The sequence below is a fragment of the Gobio gobio genome (assembly GCF_949357685.1).
Source record: "Gobio gobio genome assembly, chromosome: 1".
In the NCBI taxonomy this organism is placed as follows: Eukaryota; Metazoa; Chordata; class Actinopteri; order Cypriniformes; family Gobionidae; genus Gobio; species Gobio gobio.
Window position 1 is genome coordinate 34,742,742 of NC_137097.1, and position 19,782 is coordinate 34,762,523.

General features: G+C 38.8%; 1 protein-coding gene across 2 annotated transcripts in view; it reads left to right on the forward strand.

Annotated features, from left to right (window-relative positions):
* Positions 1 to 375: 375 nt before the first annotated feature.
* The window catches only part of nherf1b (NHERF family PDZ scaffold protein 1b), a 56,109-nt gene continuing 36,702 nt past the window's right edge, over positions 376 to 19,782 (forward strand). Inside the window, exon 1 of one of the 2 annotated variants that reach the window (XM_079833125.1) lies at positions 376 to 1,108. In XM_079833125.1, the coding sequence (XP_079689251.1) occupies positions 614 to 1,108 (495 nt within the window). In that variant the 5' untranslated portion in view covers positions 376 to 613. The remainder of the gene's footprint in view (positions 1,109 to 19,782) is intronic. The other variant, XM_079833126.1, reaches the window with a different exon arrangement.

Here is a 19,782-nt window from a genome sequence, read left to right on the forward strand (position 1 = left end):
TGGAGTTCAGGAGATTGTCTTGACCAGGACCACACCCCTAAATACATTGAAGCAACTGCCATGGGATTGGTTGATTAGATAATTGCATTAATGAGAAATTGAACAGGTGTTCCTAATAATCCTTTAGGTGAGTGTTATATAGAGTGAGATATATATATATATATAAATTCAATCAAATTAAAATGTGTTCCTTACAGCTATTTCTTTTTTAAAAGCCAAATTGGTCATTCCAGAGAGATGTAATTTGTGAAGTGTGCGGATGACATCACAGTAAATAACAGAAGTCGAAAGTATACGAAGAGAGAAAGTCCCAAATAATGAGATGACCCCAGTTCACCGTGCTTTCACATAAAGCGTGCAGGGGCGGAGGAGGAGGAGGTTCCAGAGAGGAGTCACTCCTCCCTGGGCTGGTTTGGGATGTTGATGTGCAGCCGTTCAAACACTCGAACACTAGAACTTTCTCCTCACACTTTATCAACAACAAATCCCTTCATTTACTCAGACTGAGCGGGTTAACATGCTTCATCCGTGAGCACCTGAGCGCAGGACCCTCGGTTATTCTTCATTTCTATGTATTTAGGCTATCAGATTAAATCAACAGGTGACTCGCGTGATGCCCAGCCAGACTCTGCGCCCGCGACTTTGCGTCCTGGAGAAGGGCGAGAACGGATACGGCTTCCATCTGCACGGAGAGAAGGGCAAAAGTGGCCAGTTCATCCGCCTGGTGGAGCCCGACTCCCCTGCCGAGCTGTCCGGTCTGCGCGCTGGCGACCGGCTGGTGTTCGTTAACGGAGAGCGCGTGGAGAGCGACAGCCACCAGCAGGTCGTGGCGAGGATACGCGCGAGCGCCGGGAGCCTGGAGCTCATCGTGTTGGACGCGGACACCGACGAGCTGCTGAAGAAACACGAGCTGAAGTGTGTGAGGGAGTTTGTCACAGAGGGCATTCCGGTGCTCGAATGTGACGATGAGCCCGAGATCAGCGACGAGATGATGCGGGACGACACACCGCCGCCGCCCCCGCTGCCAGAGAGAGAGAGGAACGGAGAGATCATCCCCGTTTACGTTCCCGCGGTGGAGAAACGGAGAACATCCGTGAGCTCCGAGACGGTGAGAGACCAACTGAGTATTGATGATAGCCTATTAATCATTCACTGATGCTTGCCATAATTGTAACACTTTTTGCAGGGCTGCCAACTTTTCAAGTTTTTTTTTCTAAACCCACATGACTCACACAACCTTGTAGCCTATACTGTGGTTGTCAAAACATGCGGTAACTGAACATAATTTCATTAAGTTTACTGACAACATGTTACACTGCTTACATGGTACAATGACTAGCGTTTTTATTAGGGCTGGGGATTGATCACACATTTTACGATTCGATTCATAAACTTCCGATTCGATTCCAATTTCGATTAAATTCGATTCAATATCGATTCATTTGGATAATAAAATCTCTCAACTATTGTAAACTATTCAGGGAACCTATGGAAGCTTGTTTCCGCCACAGAATAAAAAATATAAAAGGTAAGCTTTTTATCTCACAATTCTGAATGTTTCTTAGCCTGACAAGCCAGACCCACATCAAGATGTTGGGTCTGGAAGCTCACCATTGACAGGGCTCAATCCGAGGGGCGGGATAAACGGTTGTCTTTCAAATTCCCTCTGCGCGCAATTGGATAGCGCCATCCGCCATGAGCACCACAACCAATCAGAGCGAAGAAAAAGGTGAAGCCGAGCTAACGTTAGTTGATAGACTTTCGCAGTATCCGGTAGGCAAAACTTCGAACATATCTTCTTTTCTAAAGAATGACTTCAGTGCCGTTCTTTGTTCTTTTCTCAAAGAAAAGCTTAACTCCAAGTCTTCCAGAGTCGCGACCAAAAAAACGATTCAAAAGACCTGTCCGTCAGCTTTGTTTACGAGTAGCACGCAGAACCTCCGCAACTCTGCCGTGACGTCATTATGTTAAGCCCGCCCACCGACTCTACACACGCTGTGATTGGCCTGACCAGAGTTTCGTTTTTCCAGCTCTCAGGTCTACCGAGAGTTGTTTGACTACACTCGCGGCAAAATAAATTTTCTGCCGCTATGATGCGTCTAGATTTCTAGGCTAAATGTTTCTCGTAATTGCGACTTTATATCTCACAAACTTTTTGACTTTATTTTGCAATTATGACTTTACAATTCGCAACCGTGATTTTATAACTCGCAATTCTGAGAAAAAAGTCAGAATTGCAAGATATAAACACACAAAGTCGCAATTATCTTGTAAAATGTTTTATTTTGTGGCGGAAACAAGCTTCCATAGGGAACCCTGTCAGCTGGTACATTATTATAATGGTTATAAAGGTTAAAATTAACAACTGATTTGTAAACAATTAATATAAGTTTAAAATAAATAAATAAATAACCGTATAATATTTTTTTTAATGATATAAGAGTGTAAAAAAAAGTTGCTGCCTTAAATGTAAGTACAATCAACTTGGATGTTTAAGTCATTCTGACTTAAATGACATTGAACTGACTTAAAAAATGAGTTGAATCTTGTATAACTTATAAAAAGGGTGAAAATTGCTTGACTTATTTTGATAAATTAAAGCAATGTAAAAACATGTTGTCATAACTTACTGATCATATAATGTTTTTCCAGTGTATATGTAGCAGAAAGCTCCTCTAATTTTTCTAGCTATCTACCAAATTTATGGTCTTTGAATGGCTTTCCTGCGGTGAATGTAACGTTACGTTTACAAGCTGTTTTATTGACGTCTTTTTGCGGTTGAAACACTGATTTAGTGATTATTACATGAGACATTTCAGTAAGTTGTACTGTATCTTTCAACACACCTTCTAATGGTCATTTCATGCAATGACTAGTAGTAAAGAGGAATAGATGATCAGTTCAACTTTAACTGAGGCGCACTCTGTCACAGCACATTCAATTATAAAATACAGAATTTATTTATTGAATTTCGTTATAAAATTTAAAACATTTGAACGCTGACACTTTGTGAGAACAGAGTTGGCAGCCTTGCTTTTTGAGAGGATAAAGTGCATGAAATAATTAGTTGTCTAAACGAACAGAAAGGTACCAGAAAGTATGCTACTTACTATGTTTTTTGTACTTGGTAGTTCCATTGTATTATTCTGTGTACTTTAATGCATTATGCAAAATACATGGTGTATGATTATGGTAATCGTTTACCATGTGAAAAAGAAGTGTGCCTAATTGTATTGGGCTTAACTGTATAATTTGAAGATTTGAAGTTCACTTGTAGTTTACTTAAAATCATAAAAGTATATTTGGTTACACTTTATTTTACAGTGTCACTGTTACATATGTTACATGTAGTTACTATAGTAATAACAGTAAATTATGCATAATTACATGCACTAACCCTAAACCAAATCCTAATCCTAATCCTAACCCTATAGTAAGTACATGTAGTTAATTAAAACTTAAATACAGTATATAATTACACTGTAACAATGACACCTAAAAATAAACTGTAACCATTTATTTAAGGTGTCTTTGTTACACTGTTATTATACACTTAAGGTCTGCGTAAGATTAATTAACTACATGTACTTACTCTAGGGTTAGGATTAGGGTCGGTTGGGTTTAGGGTTAGTGCATGTAATTATGCATAATTTACTGTTATTACTATAGTAACAGGATGTAACACATGTAACAATAACACTGTAAATTAACATGTTACTGTATATTTTTTTAAAAACTACTTGCAGATAATATTACTGAAACATAAGGCTACTTAAGTGCACTTAAAGGAAGACACTTTCATCACTATTTTTAACACACAAGGAAACTTTTAAAAAGTGTAATAATGCCAAATGAAAAGTTTTGGTAACACTTTATTTTACAATGTCATCGTTCCATAGGTTACATGTAGTTATTATAACTATAATTACTATAAATTAGGCATAATTACATGCAACTAACCCTAAACCAAACCATAGCCCTATAGTAAGTACTAGTATAGTAAGTAAGTATGTAGTTAATTAATAATGCAGACCTTACTTAAATGTATAGTTACAGTGTAACAAAGACACCTTAACATTTTCACACCTAAAAAAGTTTTAATAATCGTTTGTCATGCTTTAAAATAAGTGCACTTATTTGAATGTGTTTGACTAACATACTAAAACACATGTAAAGCACTTGATTGTAACTCTAGTGTGTTATTCAATATTCAAATTAATTTTTTACATGTAGGCCTACTAAAATTCATTGTTACAAATGTGTAATTACAAATATATTTAAATACAAAGAGACATTAAAGTATATTTTAGTTCATCATAAATGCTTGTCAGTTCATTCAGCAGTAGCTTTAACCATATTTCAAAGACAATAGAAATGATTATGAAATTACATATGCAAATGTAATTGAGTAAGTGGGTCAAACCTGTTACGTTGAACCAAATGCATTTCATATAAATTTAAACAAATACATTTTCATTTAATTGCACTTAACATGCAATTAAGTGTCTGGAAAAAAATACATTCAGTTCAAACTTAATATTCAAAGTAATTACTCTAAGTATGCTAAAGTTTACTTCTTTTTCACAAGAAAAGTTTTGTAATAAGTAGAATAAACCATTAAAATGTATTGGTTGAACACTAATCTGAATATCTGGTCACATCTGTACCGTTGTAATTTAGTACAAAGATATTATGGTATTAGCACAGTACTTTTGTGAGTGTACTAGTACATTCATGTGATAATTGTATAATACTCTGACAAAGTTCTATGATATGGTCTTTTGTACATGATCCGTGGTACAAAGTACCATGTCTTTAAAGTACGTATTTGTATATTAATGTAATCACTTTACCATGGTACTGCCACAGTTGAACCCTAAACCTAACCTTTAAATCTAAATTGGTCATACTTTATTCTCTGAAAAGTCTAATTGCATCCACCATATGATTCAGTATCATTGCTTTGATGTTTTTGTCCATATGTGTGGTTGAAAAATGGCTTTGTATTCCTCAAGCAATTATAACACAGCGCTATGACAACTGTGAAACACACACCTACACACTGTAGTGCACTTGGCAGGTCACAGACCTAGTGCTTCTTTAGTCATTGACTGTGGGTGGGTGGCACGTTGAGGACGACGTCCACCTCAGTTAGTTCTCACAGAAGACAAACAACTCCATTCAGCCTCGATCCTTGAGTAAACAGCTTTAACGCACAGTTTTACACCACAACTAATTACACAGAACATTATTACCATCATTTAAAGCTGATCATCTGATGAACACATCATCTGTGTGTTCACAAGCTGTCTGAGAAAGATCTTGTTGTGTTTTTCTCACGCATCACTCTATTTTCTGTCCAGACGGTTGTAACCGCGCTGTCTTTTGTGTGTGTGTGTGTGTGTGAACTGCTGCCATGATAATGATTTGCACATTACTCAAGGAGGAAAAAGGCCAGACTCCAGAACAGCTGGGCTCCCCATGGTGACAGTCCTGTTTACTGCTCAGACCCCCTATTCATTCTCATGTCATCTGCATAACCAAATTACCCAGAATGGCCCTTTGGCATCATGCGGATCTGTTCTGCTCCCCACCTGCATGCAAACCAACATATTGCTACTCTAAGGTACTAATATGCACCTTTTAAGGGTAAAAAAGGTACAAAGATGTCCTTTTAAGGGTACTGCCTCAGTGACAAGCTTTTGTGCCCCTAAAGGTACAATTTCTACACACTTTTCTGAGCGTGTAGAGATAACATTCTCCAACGATTCTGAGCAGACATAGCAGAGAATAACATGTAATTTACTAGCCTGGATGCCAGCCGAACATAGCCCCGCCCACAACATTTGAGGTCGGGAAGTTCGGTCTGGACTTGATCCGTTGTGGAGCAACTATGCTCGAACCAGAGCCATTTGGACCAATCAAATTTTCAGGGCGGGCTTTATACGATGATGGACAGATGATCAACAGTAACGTCATCATCTAAGTCACCAAAGAGCGCTTGGGTTGAATTAGTTTGGATCTGAGTATGACGACGTCAGGCTAAAGTACCCCATGTATCCTTAAATTCTTTTACAACACCGGCAAAGATTGTTTACACTCTTCTTCTTCTACTTCTTCTAGCGTGTGTGCAGTCGAGTTCTGTTGACAACTATGCGTCGCTCAACATACGTCACTTACTCCTTTGCTCTGATTGGTTGTAGGTCTATCCAGTTGAGTGTAGAGGCATTTTTTTCCTGGTTCGGTTGAAACGCCCCATAATCACAGCCCAATGGAGCAGTATCAGACTCATATTCTGACTAGAATCTTGAGTATGACGACGTCAGGCTATTAATTTACGATAGGTTTTGACAAAATAATTTAATTTAATTAATTTGAATGAATTATTTAAAAAAACAATAGGGTTGGGTGAATGATTCAATGACTCCCTCATTAAGACTTCACTTGTTTCATGACTGGATGAATCTGTGTTTCTGAACGAATCTCTTGAATGAATGATTCAATGACAAATACATTTCGCTTGTCGCCACCTACTGGTGTTACGATGTAATGGATACAATCATTATTTAAAGCTGCAAGTTGCATTTAAAAAGCTGATTTGCTCTCTTTTGATCACTACCATGGACATCAGTGTTTATATCTGAACTATAAACTTTTATCCCAGGACTTCTGTGATAATATTCATGTTTCTAACACAAAAATAATGAAACTGTATGGTTGTTAAAACTGTTTGTGTAGCTGTTTTGTACCTTTACATGACAACTGCTCTCTCTGGCTCAGCGGCAGCACCAACACAGGTCTTAATGTTCAGGTATGATTTTGTCAAAGGTTTAAAAGACAGAGGCGAATCCTTGCCATTTAGGAATAAGATTGCGTGGGTGTTTGAATCGAGATGGCGATTTTTTTAGTTAAGATTAATCGCGCAGCTCTATATCAGAGAGATGCTACAGAGTGATCACGTTGTTGATACTGCTGCTTTAAACAATTCAAACTTCCAATCTAGTTATGCGGGCAAACTTGGCTCATAAAGTATTTATAAAGCTTTGAAATACAGAATAAGTGTACTTCTTTAAAGCTCGACAAAATACTATTAACACATAATGGTTTATATTACGGTGTATATGGAGATAGAAATGGCTCATTCTAAGGTAATAATAACATAACGGTTCATTATGGAAGGTCTTTATACACCCCTGAAAACATAGTTATGTGTATTATATTGCATTTCTGCCAATAGATCCTCATAAATACTGCACACAGCACCTTTAAAGTAAAACCTTTCATTTGACATTATTACAAAGTGCACTTGTTAAAAGCCTATTTAAGTGTGTTGAGTGTACTCTTTTTAATTGCTCTTAAGTGGCCTTATATTTCATTAATATTATATGATCTGCAAGTACAGTTTTAAAAAAAAAATACACTTTTAGGATTTGATGTACACTAGAAGTGCACATTAAAGGCACAATATGTAAGATTTTTTGGATTAAAATATCCAAAAAACACTGGAACAATGTTATATATTTAGTTGACGTGTGTACTTACATTATGTTTCCAAGAATAATAGTATAAGCAGTTTTAAAGGGGTGGTAAACCACGATTTCACTATTCTAACTTTAGCTAGCGTGTAATGTTGCTGCTTGAGCATAAACAACATCTGCAAAGTTACAACGTTCAAAGTTTAAAGCAAAGGGACATATTTGCTTTTAAAGAAATCAGTTTCTAAGAACTACAGCAAACGGCCAGTAGGCGACTACACACATTCCTCCAGGGTTGGTGACATCAACAGGCTCAATATTTACATAAACCCCTCCTCCGAGAATATTAAATAAGGGGGGGTGAGGCCATTTTGTATCGCGGCGCTGTTGTGGTATAAGTTAGTTAGGCTGGAGTGTTGTTGCCGCGATGCCGAGGAAACGCTGTTATTTTCATCCGGATTGCAGGTCTGGGGTACTTGCTCTGTTCAGCCTTCCTTGGGACGGGGGTGCGTTGTAGAGTGTTTAACATACAACATGTTGCACGTGTGTATGAGACAGCGGGGAACAGGCGCGCGCGGGGCTCCCTGCAGCACATCTCACGGAGGAAAACATCCACCGTCTTCGCGATTTCAATGCCGGATTTGCACAACGTCAGCTGCGTGAAAAAAACACTGCCAGTGCGTGGATGCACGACGCGCGCGCTGCACATTTCACGGAGGACAACACAAACTTCCACAAACTTCGCGAGTTCAATACAGGATATGCACAACGGCTTGCCCTGAAAGCTGGATTTACAAACAGAAGCTGTTTACGGGCCACAACCTGTAAGTCTGATTTATATTTCATCGATGTGTTTTCCTGTAATAGGTTGTAGCAAGGAAGTAAACAGATGACAACGCTGTTCTGCAAACCAGTCTGTTAAATGCTCATTCATACTTAACGTTATCCGACGAACACCTAACGTTACAAACACTAACGTTAAAATCTCAACAGCGAACCTGGCATTAGTGTAAATGATTCTTTGATTAGAGCTTTTATGTATTGTTTATCTTCAGGCTTGCTAAACATGGTTCTGTGTGTGATTTGGCTAACTTACTAGTTAAAGCCAGTGCTTAGTGTTTGTTTTGGGTTAGTTCTTGCGACAGATATTTGGCTATAATCGTTCTAAAAATACAAAAGTTAAAGTGCCATTCAGTAGCGATCATTATAGATCCGCAGTCTTTACTCTTGAGGACTGAACAGGTTCTGCTCGATCATCTTCACTCAAATGTTCTGGGTCTGATTCGGGCTCAGATTGGTATGGTTTTATTGACGCCGTTGTTTCTAACACTGACCAAAGCACAGCCTCCGGTAAAGGTAAGGGGCGTGACGTTTCCGACAAACGTGCACCGGCAGTTAGCGAATCACAACACACTGGGCCAGCTAACCAATCAGAGCCCATCGCGTATTTTTGAGGGACTGGCTTCATACAACCCGGAAAGCATCAGACCGTTTTACAAGGAGGGACAGAGCAGTGTAGAATAAAGGTCAAATATATGAAAAATAAGGCAATTTTTTTTAAAACGAAGCATGAACACATGTTACAGTGCACCCCACAAACACAGTCAAGCCTTCAAAAGAATGTGTTTTACCACCCCTTTAACCAGGACACGGACCATGTCCGTGCGTCGCCTATAAATGACATCATACCCACCTCGATTTCCGGAAACACCAAAGACGCTTTAATATATGATGTGTTTTATTAGACAGGTGAGCAACTGTTTGGAGACATTCATCGCCAGAAAACGAGACATTGTTATATAGCTCAACACAGTTAGTCTTGTTTAAATCTGTTTTTTTTTAATTTACTGCGAGTACCATGTTTTACCACACCTAATATCGATCTAGTGTCTCATAGTATCCGCTGAGTGAACGCACAGAGTATCATTATAACATAACTTTCTACTCTCAAATGTGTCTAATATGATTAAACAGCACTGCGTTACCCCAAATACACATGAGCGGAAGAAGCGAAAGCATTCGTCTGTGGCATAATAAAAGCTCCACGAAATCAAATCACCATCAAGCTACGCCTTTGTTTTGAATAAGTGTACATATTGTGCCTTTCTTTTTCTCAAGGTTGTACAACCTTCAAACTGTGTTAGCTTTGAAAATGATTGCCAAGTCTTGTTGTAGTTTGTATTTGTTGGGAAAATATTCGTAGTTAAAACGATACAGTCACGTTGTCCTACGCCAGATTGAGTCACAAAACTGTCTTTTCCGCTTCTCCAAATCAATTCTCTCAGTGGCAGAAGGCCAAATAAACATCATATAATGTTCACAGGACTCCACAGGAGTTTATCCCCAGTTAAAGAACAACCCTTTAAAACCTGCTGATGTTGCAAGTTCCATCTTTGGGCTTTTGTTAGAGTTGTAATTCTCCGTTGTGCTACAACAGGAGTGTTTGAATGAAAAGAATTGAGAGAACCTGGTCTGTGTTCCGATGTTTTCATGATGATGGTTTTCCTTTTAAAAGCCTGTTGCTTTCCTGTACTGCTCCGAGGGGAAGTCGGAATGAAATCTGCAAAGATAGCAGGGCTGTTTTTCAATCGTGCACAGATGACTGGTCTTACATAAGCCTATTCTCAGAGGCAATTACTTGCGTGGAAGTGCTTTTGTGTTGGGTGAAATCGACTGTGACTCTCCGGGTCAACTGCTGTTTCTTGCGTAACTCCTCTCCCTGTCAGGAAGAAGCACGGGTACGTCACCCTGCAGCACATTTACTCTGGAATCTCAGTGAAGCTCGCTGATGGACTTCATATTAACTTTCTGTAAGAGCAGGTTGACACAAAAAGGTTTTGACTTGGAGTCTTTGATGTGTAATGATTTTGGACATTTCCTGTCAAAAACCATGCCTGAGGCTGAACTATATGCTGTTTTTGTTCAGAGGAGCCATCAACAGACAATGATTCAAAATGAATCAATAAGAACTACAACTAAGATTAGATTAAAGTGGAAATATAGTTTTCCACGTTGTTGTTTTTTCTATTGATTTGATGGAAATTCATTTAACTTTTCTAACTCTAATGCCATTTTGTAACAGAAATTTAAATCGTGAACACTATTAAAACGATCCTGTCCTACAGGTCGTAAAACTAGTGCAATGATGCAGGCTTTGAGTATTAATCACTAAATAAAACATTTGAATCATTGCAATATGGTAAATAATGGTCTTGCTTATTTTTATATACAGTAGCTTGCAAAATCATCACCAGTATGAATATTCACTGTTAATATAGATATTTCTAGTTATGCTTAGCACTAAAATATTTCATTTCTAAAAATCAGACTGGAAAATGAATGGAAATTTTTGATTTAGTTTTTATTATAGTATAGTTAAAGTTTTAGTAATTTTGTTGTGTATTTTTGTCATTGTATTTTGATTTAAATGAAAAAAAATATAGCTAGCTATAGTTTTTAATATTTTTTATTCAGTTAATTCTAATTAGGTCAAAAGGTGTCTGAATCCTGTGGGATTTATAGGTTTCATTCTGTTTCGAATGAACTTCTATGCATTTTGATTTCGAGCTTTTAAATATAATCACATTTATAGCATAAGCACTGCGCAGAGAGACAAGATCATGTGATCGGGTGTTTTTTGAAAGCCGATCTTCAAAGAGGCTGTAGTGAGTGTGTGGGAATCTGTTCTTGGAGCCTCTGGCAGAACAGGCACTCCAGAAAGCTTAGAGTGGTTTCCTCTGATTGTTTTTCATGGATGTGCAGATATCACACACTTCCCCTGTCTTTAAGCACTGATCTAGGAGCAGTGCTCCCACCCTCCGGCCATCAACAACGACAAGAACATCTGACCCTGAAGCTGTCCTTATTCATTACGAGCAAAACTCAGGATCCAGACAAAGGAAATACTTTTGGTCTTGTGGCTGCATCCGTGTCACTTGCATTCTTTAGTTTGTCTCAGTAATTATGTAGACGTATTTGTTAGTTGTAGTGTGATCAGCAAAGCTTTTCTTTTCATGTAAATAAGTTTTTATTTGTGAAACTTGTTGCAATAAACTCTTCCATCTTCTAAAGGTTGGTTTAGTGCTTAATTTGACAAAGTGCACATTTAAAAAATGTGCCCTCAAGTACACTTAAGTTGCCATTTAATGCATTAATATATTATATATGCAGGTCGTTTAAATATATACATATATATATATATATATATATATATATATATATATATATATACACAGATCAGGCATAACATTATGACCACTGACAGGTGAAGTGAATAACACTGATTATCTCTTCATCACGGCTCCTGTTAATGGGTGGGATATATTAGGCAGCAGGTGAACATTTTGTCCTCAAAGTTGATGTGTTAGAAGCAGGAAAAACTCAAGAGTAAGGATTTGAGCGAGTTTGACAAGGGCCAAATTGTGATGGCTAGACGACTGGGATAATGCTTTGGGCAATGTTCTGCTGGGAAATCTTGGGTCCTGCCATCCATGTGGATGTTACTTTGACACGTACCACCTACCTAAGCATTGTTGCAGACCATGTACACCCTTTCATAGAAATGGTATTCCCTGGTGGCTGTGGCTCTTTCAGCAGATAATGCTCCCTGCCACAAAGCAAAAATGGTTCAGGAATGGTTTGAGGAGCACAATAACGAGTTTGAGGTGTTGTCTTGGCCTCCAAATTTCACTGATCTCAATCCAATCGAGCATCTGTGGGATGTGCTGAACAAACAAGTCCGATCCATGGAGGCCCCACCTCACAACTTACAGGACTTAAAGGATCTGTTGCTAACATCTTGGTGCCAGATACCACAGCACACCTTCAGGGGTCTAGTGGAGTCCATGCCTCGGTGGGTCAGGGTTGTTTTGGCAGCAAAATGGGGACCAACACAATATAAGTCATAATGTTATGCCTGATCGGTGTAAGGTTTAAATCTTCTACATCCATTATTTACCACGGTAAATGATTACCATAGTAGTACACCATGTATTTGCATGATGCATTAAAGTACATAAAAGAATACTATGGAACTACCAAGTACAAAAGAACAGTAGTATCATAGTACTTTTTGGTAAATTTCTGTTAATAGGTTAGAAGTGCACAACAAGTACACATTTACTACAATTAACCTCCCTTCTTTTTGACAAGGGGAGATAGCAACATAAGAAACACTACAATACAAAGTGTTTACATGATAATGATAAACGTATTAAGTCCCAGAGATTGTATATAAAGAAGAAGAGGGGGCCTAGTATCGAACCCTGAGGTACCCCGAGTGGGTTTCTGATTAAATGTATGCTGTTTTGTCACTGTTTGTGCAATTGAGTCAGAATCATGGTATGTTTGCTTGAATACTGCCATGAGGCAGACTTAGGAAGTAACAATGCCAGTTTCCCTGTGAAGTGACTCAAAAATGCTAGTGTGACTGTGCCCTTATACACTTCTCCCTCCCAGGATACCATGAAAGATCTACCCATGAGGTCAGACTCAAACCAGTCAAGTGGAAGAAGAATGATAGATTTACCCTAGATAAGAGGAATAGACTCTGTGCTGATAGAATAGAATAGACATTTAAGTAAATAACTGGTCCCAAAGAGTGTAAATAAAGAACAGGAGGGGGCCGTGTATCGAACCCTGAAGTACTGAACTTTGAGTGGGTTTGATCTTCTGATGGTTGGTTTAGTTGGGCACTTTCACAATAGAGCTTTTGATCTGTTTGACATCAGGGATGTTTTGTTTGGTTGGTATGAAACCAGTTTTTCAAACTCTGGTGTGCACCAGCAAACCACAATGACTCTCACACTGGTACTCACATTGAATGACGCTCTTCAGACCTAGAAGTACAATGTGAAACAAAATTGAATTCAGACTTATTTATTTGTGTGTATACAGAATGTTCAAACCAAATTTATTTTATTCTCTTTTCGGTTTTGTTTAGCCTAGAGCATCTAGTAACATTATGTCCTAGATTGTAGCTTTTATTTTTGACCGGCTACATTGTTGTCATTGTGAAAGCCAAGGATTCATGTTACACTGTACCTTTAATAAACAAACGTTGTGTAGTATGGCCTGAAACGGATGATTGTTAGCATGTAAACACAGACTGTATAGATAGAGGTGAGTGGGTGCAGGTTCCTCTGAAGGTAGTCAGGATTTTGTGTGTGTGTGTGTGTGTGTGTGTGTGTGTGTGTGTGTGTGTGTGTGTGTGTGTGTGTGTGTGTGTGTGTGTGTGTGTGTGTTCTCTGTCTAGTGCCAGGGGTGAAGCTCAGGTCTTTCTATTGTGCCACTGGGCCAAACCCACCTCACACTCACAGGGTGGCTGCTTAGAGGAAGGGCAGATGAAGGGGGTTTTGCCTCTTGGGGGTTGTGGATTAGCAGCTACTACTACACTGTTACATCCCATTTCCTCTTCTATGCAGGGTTCACATACTTCTTTTGACAATGAGCACAACCTTTCCCTTTAGAAAAGCCTGACTGAAAAGTGGAAGTCTATCAACCTAAAATAGAGTAGCATCTTCTACACTTCTACAAGCACAGCAAGATGAAAATATCTTGTATAGACAAGCTCAGATCAGGATTATGAACACATTTATATAAATGCAGATTACCACATTCACCTAGTGTAATGACATACTGTACAACATACTGTCCCATCTTACTAGGTTGATTAACCTAACCAATTCACTTTTGGCAGAACTGACACATTTCCTACTTCAATCGTCCTTTATTACGTGTGAATCTCAATACATGTCATTGAAATTAGTTAAACTTAAGAGTGCTTTTTTGACCCACTTAAGTTCATCTTTATAGGTAGAGACATCTTTATTTTTATTTGACTAGGTACATTTTAAAAAAGTGTACTTAAGTGAAAGCCATTAAAGTGTACTCTCTTAGTACACTTAAGGGGCCTTTTATTTCATGAATAGTATATTATCTGCAAGTACAGCAGATCTTTTAAGATTTATAGTACACTACAAGTGCACATTCACTACAAGTAAGCACACAAAGGTATTAGAAGAATATCATGCAACTATCAAATACAAAAAAACGTACTAGTAGTACTTTCTCATATCTTTCTGTTAGTAAGTAAGAAGTACACTACAAGTGCACATTCACTATAATCAAGCACTTCTTTTTCACAAGAGAAGGCAGCAACATGATAAGCACTACAATACAAAGTGTTATGATAGATAGGTAAATAACTGGTTCCAGAGAGTGTATATAAAGAAGAAGAGGAGGGGCCTAGTATCGAACCCTGAGGTACCCCGAGTGGGTTTCTGATGAAATGTCACTGTTTGTGCATTTGAGTCAGAACCCTGGTATGTTTGCTTGAATACTGCCACGAGGCAGACTTAGGGAGTAACAATGCCAGTTTCCCTGTGAAGTGACTCAAAATAAATTGTGAATGTGCCCTTGGACACTCCTCCCTTCCAGGATACCATGAAAGATCTACCCATGAAGTCGGACTCAAACCAGTTGAGTGGAAGGAGTGATAGATTTGCCCCAGATAAGAGCAATACACTCTGGGCTGTCTGGAGTTCAGTTAAAGACACAATAGGGCTCATATGTGGGAAATGTTTGTCTATTCAATAGCTCTGATACCATTCCGGGAGAGTTCAGAAATACACCACCTGCTACCAGAACAAGAGTACAAGATCATTATTGACTTAAGAACACATGCTGTTTGTTTTTGTTTTACGTCATCTGTGGTCATGTAGTCTAGAGCTGGGCATGCTTGACAGTGAGGTTGATAATTTGCAGGCCATTTAGTCTAATATGGGTGAACTTTGGACCTGACAGGGTGAAATGAAGCTGTGAATGGAAATGTGTTTCACCTTGTTGAGAAACATCTTTAACTTCTGTGAAAGCTGTAATTTGACTTATCAAGCCTTGCTATCTCTGAACAGATGTGGCTTGTGTCATAGAGTCACCATATGAAGCTGGACAGGAAGTTCACCAGGGACTTATTTATATATTAGGGCTATGTGTAAATATTTATTGTCAGCGGGTTTACTTTCAAGTGCAGTCTAGTAAACTGTTGGTCAAGTTTGTTGTATAAGAAAACCCACAGAGAATAAAGTCATCACAACTCATTTACCATATGTGTCTAGATTATACAGCAGTGTTTTCCAACCATCAGATGATGAGTTAAATCAGGTGTTTGTTTAGAAAGAGTTTGAAAAGAGTTTGGTGTGCCTGTTAGTGTGCCTCCAGGAACAGGATTGGGAAACAATGGTATAAACCACCACAAATTTGCCCATTCATTTTCCAATCTGCTTGTTCTATGTAGGGTCGTGGTGAAGCTGAAGCCTATCCCAGAGTCACAGGCTTTAGGCAGGGAAACACCAGTGTTGTAGTACTTGAGTCAAGACAAGACCGGACTCGGACTCACGTCCATCTCAAGTATCAAGTCCAAGAGCATATTTTCAGGAACATGTACACCCGCTGTGGACTCTGACTCGAATGAACTGGTCTTGACTATTCATAGAAAATATGGTCTTGGATTCTTGGACTGATCTTGGACACACCTGAACCAGCTAACCAAGGTCTTCAGGATTAGTAGAAAATTGCAAGCAGATTTGATTGGTCAGGCAGGAGCTAAACTCTGCAGGACATTGGCCCTTCAGAGAGTAGGGTATTAATGCAATACTGGGGGTTTCAGGACAGCATTTCTAGGACCTTCGTTATTTTGTGTGTTCTGGCAGTTTATACTATTTTAGAGCACTTTATTAACTTTAGTTAACCCAAAACCCTAAACCCAAACGCTGGTAGCCCTCTTGATATATTTATCCTAATTTGTTTCAATATATGAGGCCCTATATTCTGGTTTTAAATTCTGTTTTGCTAGAAAGAAAAACCTTATTTTTCAACACAGAAACAAGTATTTTCTGTGTATTTATGGCACAGACTTCCTTTTCATTCAACACCACGGCGCTTCTTGTCTAATGTGTGGCAGTAAAACGAATGTGTAAATGGTCAAATTGTTTGTGCTACAAACTAGCATGTTTATTAGTATGTTAATAAATTAAAATTATGCAAAAACAAATATTTGTTTCAGATGCCTAACACTGAAAGCCTAGAACATTCAAATTTAAAATGGCCGCGCCCGTTCTTACGTTAAAAATAAGGTGGAAAGATAATAAAAATGTAATCATTTCTGTGGGTGTAGTCTTTGCATCTATTTGTTTTAGGTTTAATCCAGGTCTTCTCAGTTGGAGTACAATTGGCTAGGTGATGCTGTCACAAAGAACTAGGGTCCTAGAAATGCAGTCTGAGTGGATGTTTACATGACAACATTTTCAAGTGAAAACTTTGAATGCATTTTGGCCGTTCATTTACACACGACAATGGCGTTTTGGGGGTCTGAAAACGCAAACTTTTAAAATGGGTTTCAAAGTGCACGTTTTTGAAAACGACACCGTTATCATCTCTATGTAAACTACAAAAATTTAATTTGTGAAAATGGTGACATCATGCGCATGTGTATTACGTGTTCTTCAGTCTATAGGCACATAGTGTTTCTTTGCAAAGTGGCATCGCCATCTACTGGCCTGGCATGAATAATACAGCGTTTTAGTTGTTTTCACAGATCCGTGCGAAAGGGGATCGTTTTGACAACGTTGACATCTGTACACAAAAAAGGCAAAGGGAAAACTTTTTTTGTATTGTAAAATAGTATTGCCTTCACGAGCAAAGGATGCAAACTCCACACAGAATAGCCTTGGGTTAGTAAAATTGTTTTTTTTTAAGTATGTAAGCAATGTTGGGGTTTCATATTCATTGATGACATGATAGTAGAATTGTATGACTGATAAATGTATCACCATGTAAACAGCAGCTAAACACTAGCACTCCTTTGCTAAATGTTTGCCTAGTCAAAGCTGCATAGTATCGGTACAATCATTTGAATATGTAAAGCTATAATTAAGGCCGGCTTCAAGCTTTATGATTCACTGTGTCTACTGTGTTGTGTAATGTTCTGAGCAAACCTTTATCAGGGAATCACCAGTCATCATAAAAATTCAGTTCAGTGGTTTATTTTTTAAGTATCAGAGCAAGAGATATACATTTTATTTCCACTCATCAGCATTTTTGCTAGTGCTGCAATGCATAGCATGAGTCTATACACAACTACACACCGTAAAGTATGTAGTTGAAGTTCTAAAGAAGTAGTTCTAAATAGAAGAATAGAAGTTCTAAATTAATGGTTATTGGAGGACAGAAAATACCATTTCAGTCTTTCAATGTCAAAATTTCCCATTTAATTCAATGTGTTACTTCTTTGTAATTATTGAAATTGACTAGAAATTTCAGGCTGAAAATTGTTTCTACACCATTTTTTTTCAGTGCAGCAGGAAATACACTTTAGCTTCTCCTATAATATGAAATCTGCTGACTCAGTTTGCGATATGATCTTGCTGTGTCATGAAATTCACAGCCTTGAGAACACGTTCAGGAATCTGCAGAAATGGCTTGTTTGGATGCAGAAAATATTATCTGCTCTTTGTCTAGTTCATTGTAATATACATCGCTGTAATATATCATGGCACCTGTTAGTGGGTGGGATATATTAGGCAGCAAGTGAACATTTTGTCCTCAAATTCGATGTGTATAATGTAAAAAATTAGCAAATTGGGATGGCCAGACGACTGGGTCAGAGCATCTCCAAAGCTGATGAATCACTTTTTCTTTGACATCAAGTGGGGAACACATGGCACCAGGATGCACTATGGGAAGAAGGCAACCCGGAGGAGGCAGTGTGATGCTTTGGGCAATGTTCTGCTGGGAAACCTTGGGTTACTTTGACACGTACCACCTACCTAAGCATTGTTGCAGACCATGTACACCCTTTCATGGAAATGGTATTCCCTGGTGGTTGTGGCTTTTTCTGCAGGATAATGTGCCCTGCCACAGAGCAAAAATGGTCCAGGAATGGTTTGAGGAGCACAACAGTGAGTATGAGGTGTTGACTTAGCCTCCAAATTCCCCAGATCTCAATCCAATCGAGCATCTGTCGGATCAGTTCTGATCCATGGAGGCCCCACCTCGCAACTTACAGGACTTAAAGGATCTGCTGCTAACATCTTGGTGCCAGATACCACAGCACACCTTCAGGGATCTAGTGGAGTCCATGCCTCGACGGGTCAGGGCTATGTTGGCAGCAAAAGGAGGACCAACACAATATTAGTCATAATGTTATGCCTGATCGGTGTATTGTTGTTGTTTAATTTAGATACTATAGGTTAACTTGGCAGTCAGATTATCAAGACCCTCTATACAGCTATTTGCTACTTGGTATTATGAATGCAAAAATGTTTTTTATAAATTTTGGTTCTTTAGTGCTGATGCAGCAAAAAAACAACAACGCTATTTTCGCTGGTTGGTGTAGCTAATGGGCATTTGCAATGAATGACAAAAAGACACAAAGGTCAAGGTAATCTGTAAAATGTTTCCATAATGATCTTTTTCCATTGTATATTCCATATTTATATGATTCAGATCACAGCACAGCATCTCTGTGGAACTGAGGTCAGGATTCTGATTTGGACATTGTGATATACAGTACGTCATTTTCTGTTTGGGCATGGGCAGAGATTTACTACTATGTTCTGGATCTTTTCTTGGATTTTCACTGACCCAGCCTCAGCTGTGTTTTCAAACATTTAGGCTTTTGACACAATCCATTGGTCCCCCAGTAACTGCAAGTAGTAAAGCAACCCAAAACACGTACTTACTCCCTCCATGTTTCAGTGTTTGTAAGATCTTCTGGTGTTGGCAGCTGTGGCGATTGTGTCGGGTTGGCAGGGCTGATCTCAGGTCAAGGCCGAGGTTGTGTACACAGGATGTTCTGTTGGAGCCAAACCTCGGTTCCTCCCATTTTCATTTCAATGGTTCCTCCTCACGAGATGGACAGGCTTTTGTGATTGCAGCAGATTCCTCAGATTCCCTGCCCTCTCTGAGATTCCTCCACACAAGACGCACAACACATCCTCTGTTGCACTGCTGACGGGCCCGGTGTAGGTCGGAAATCGGGGCTAGAGCAGTGGAACATATCCCATTGAGGCTGAGCAGTGGGATCAATCATTTCATTTTGATTAGGGACCTGAACAATGAATCGAAATTGCGATATGGCTTAGTGACATTATCCAATAGCTGCGATTTAATTAAATAAATTCACCCTTTGCAGCTATAACAGCTTCAACTCTTCTGGGAAGGCTTTCCACAAGGTTTAGGAGTGTGTTTATGGGAATTTATTACCATTCTTCTAGAAGCGCATTTGTGAGGTGATGTTGGACGAGAAGGC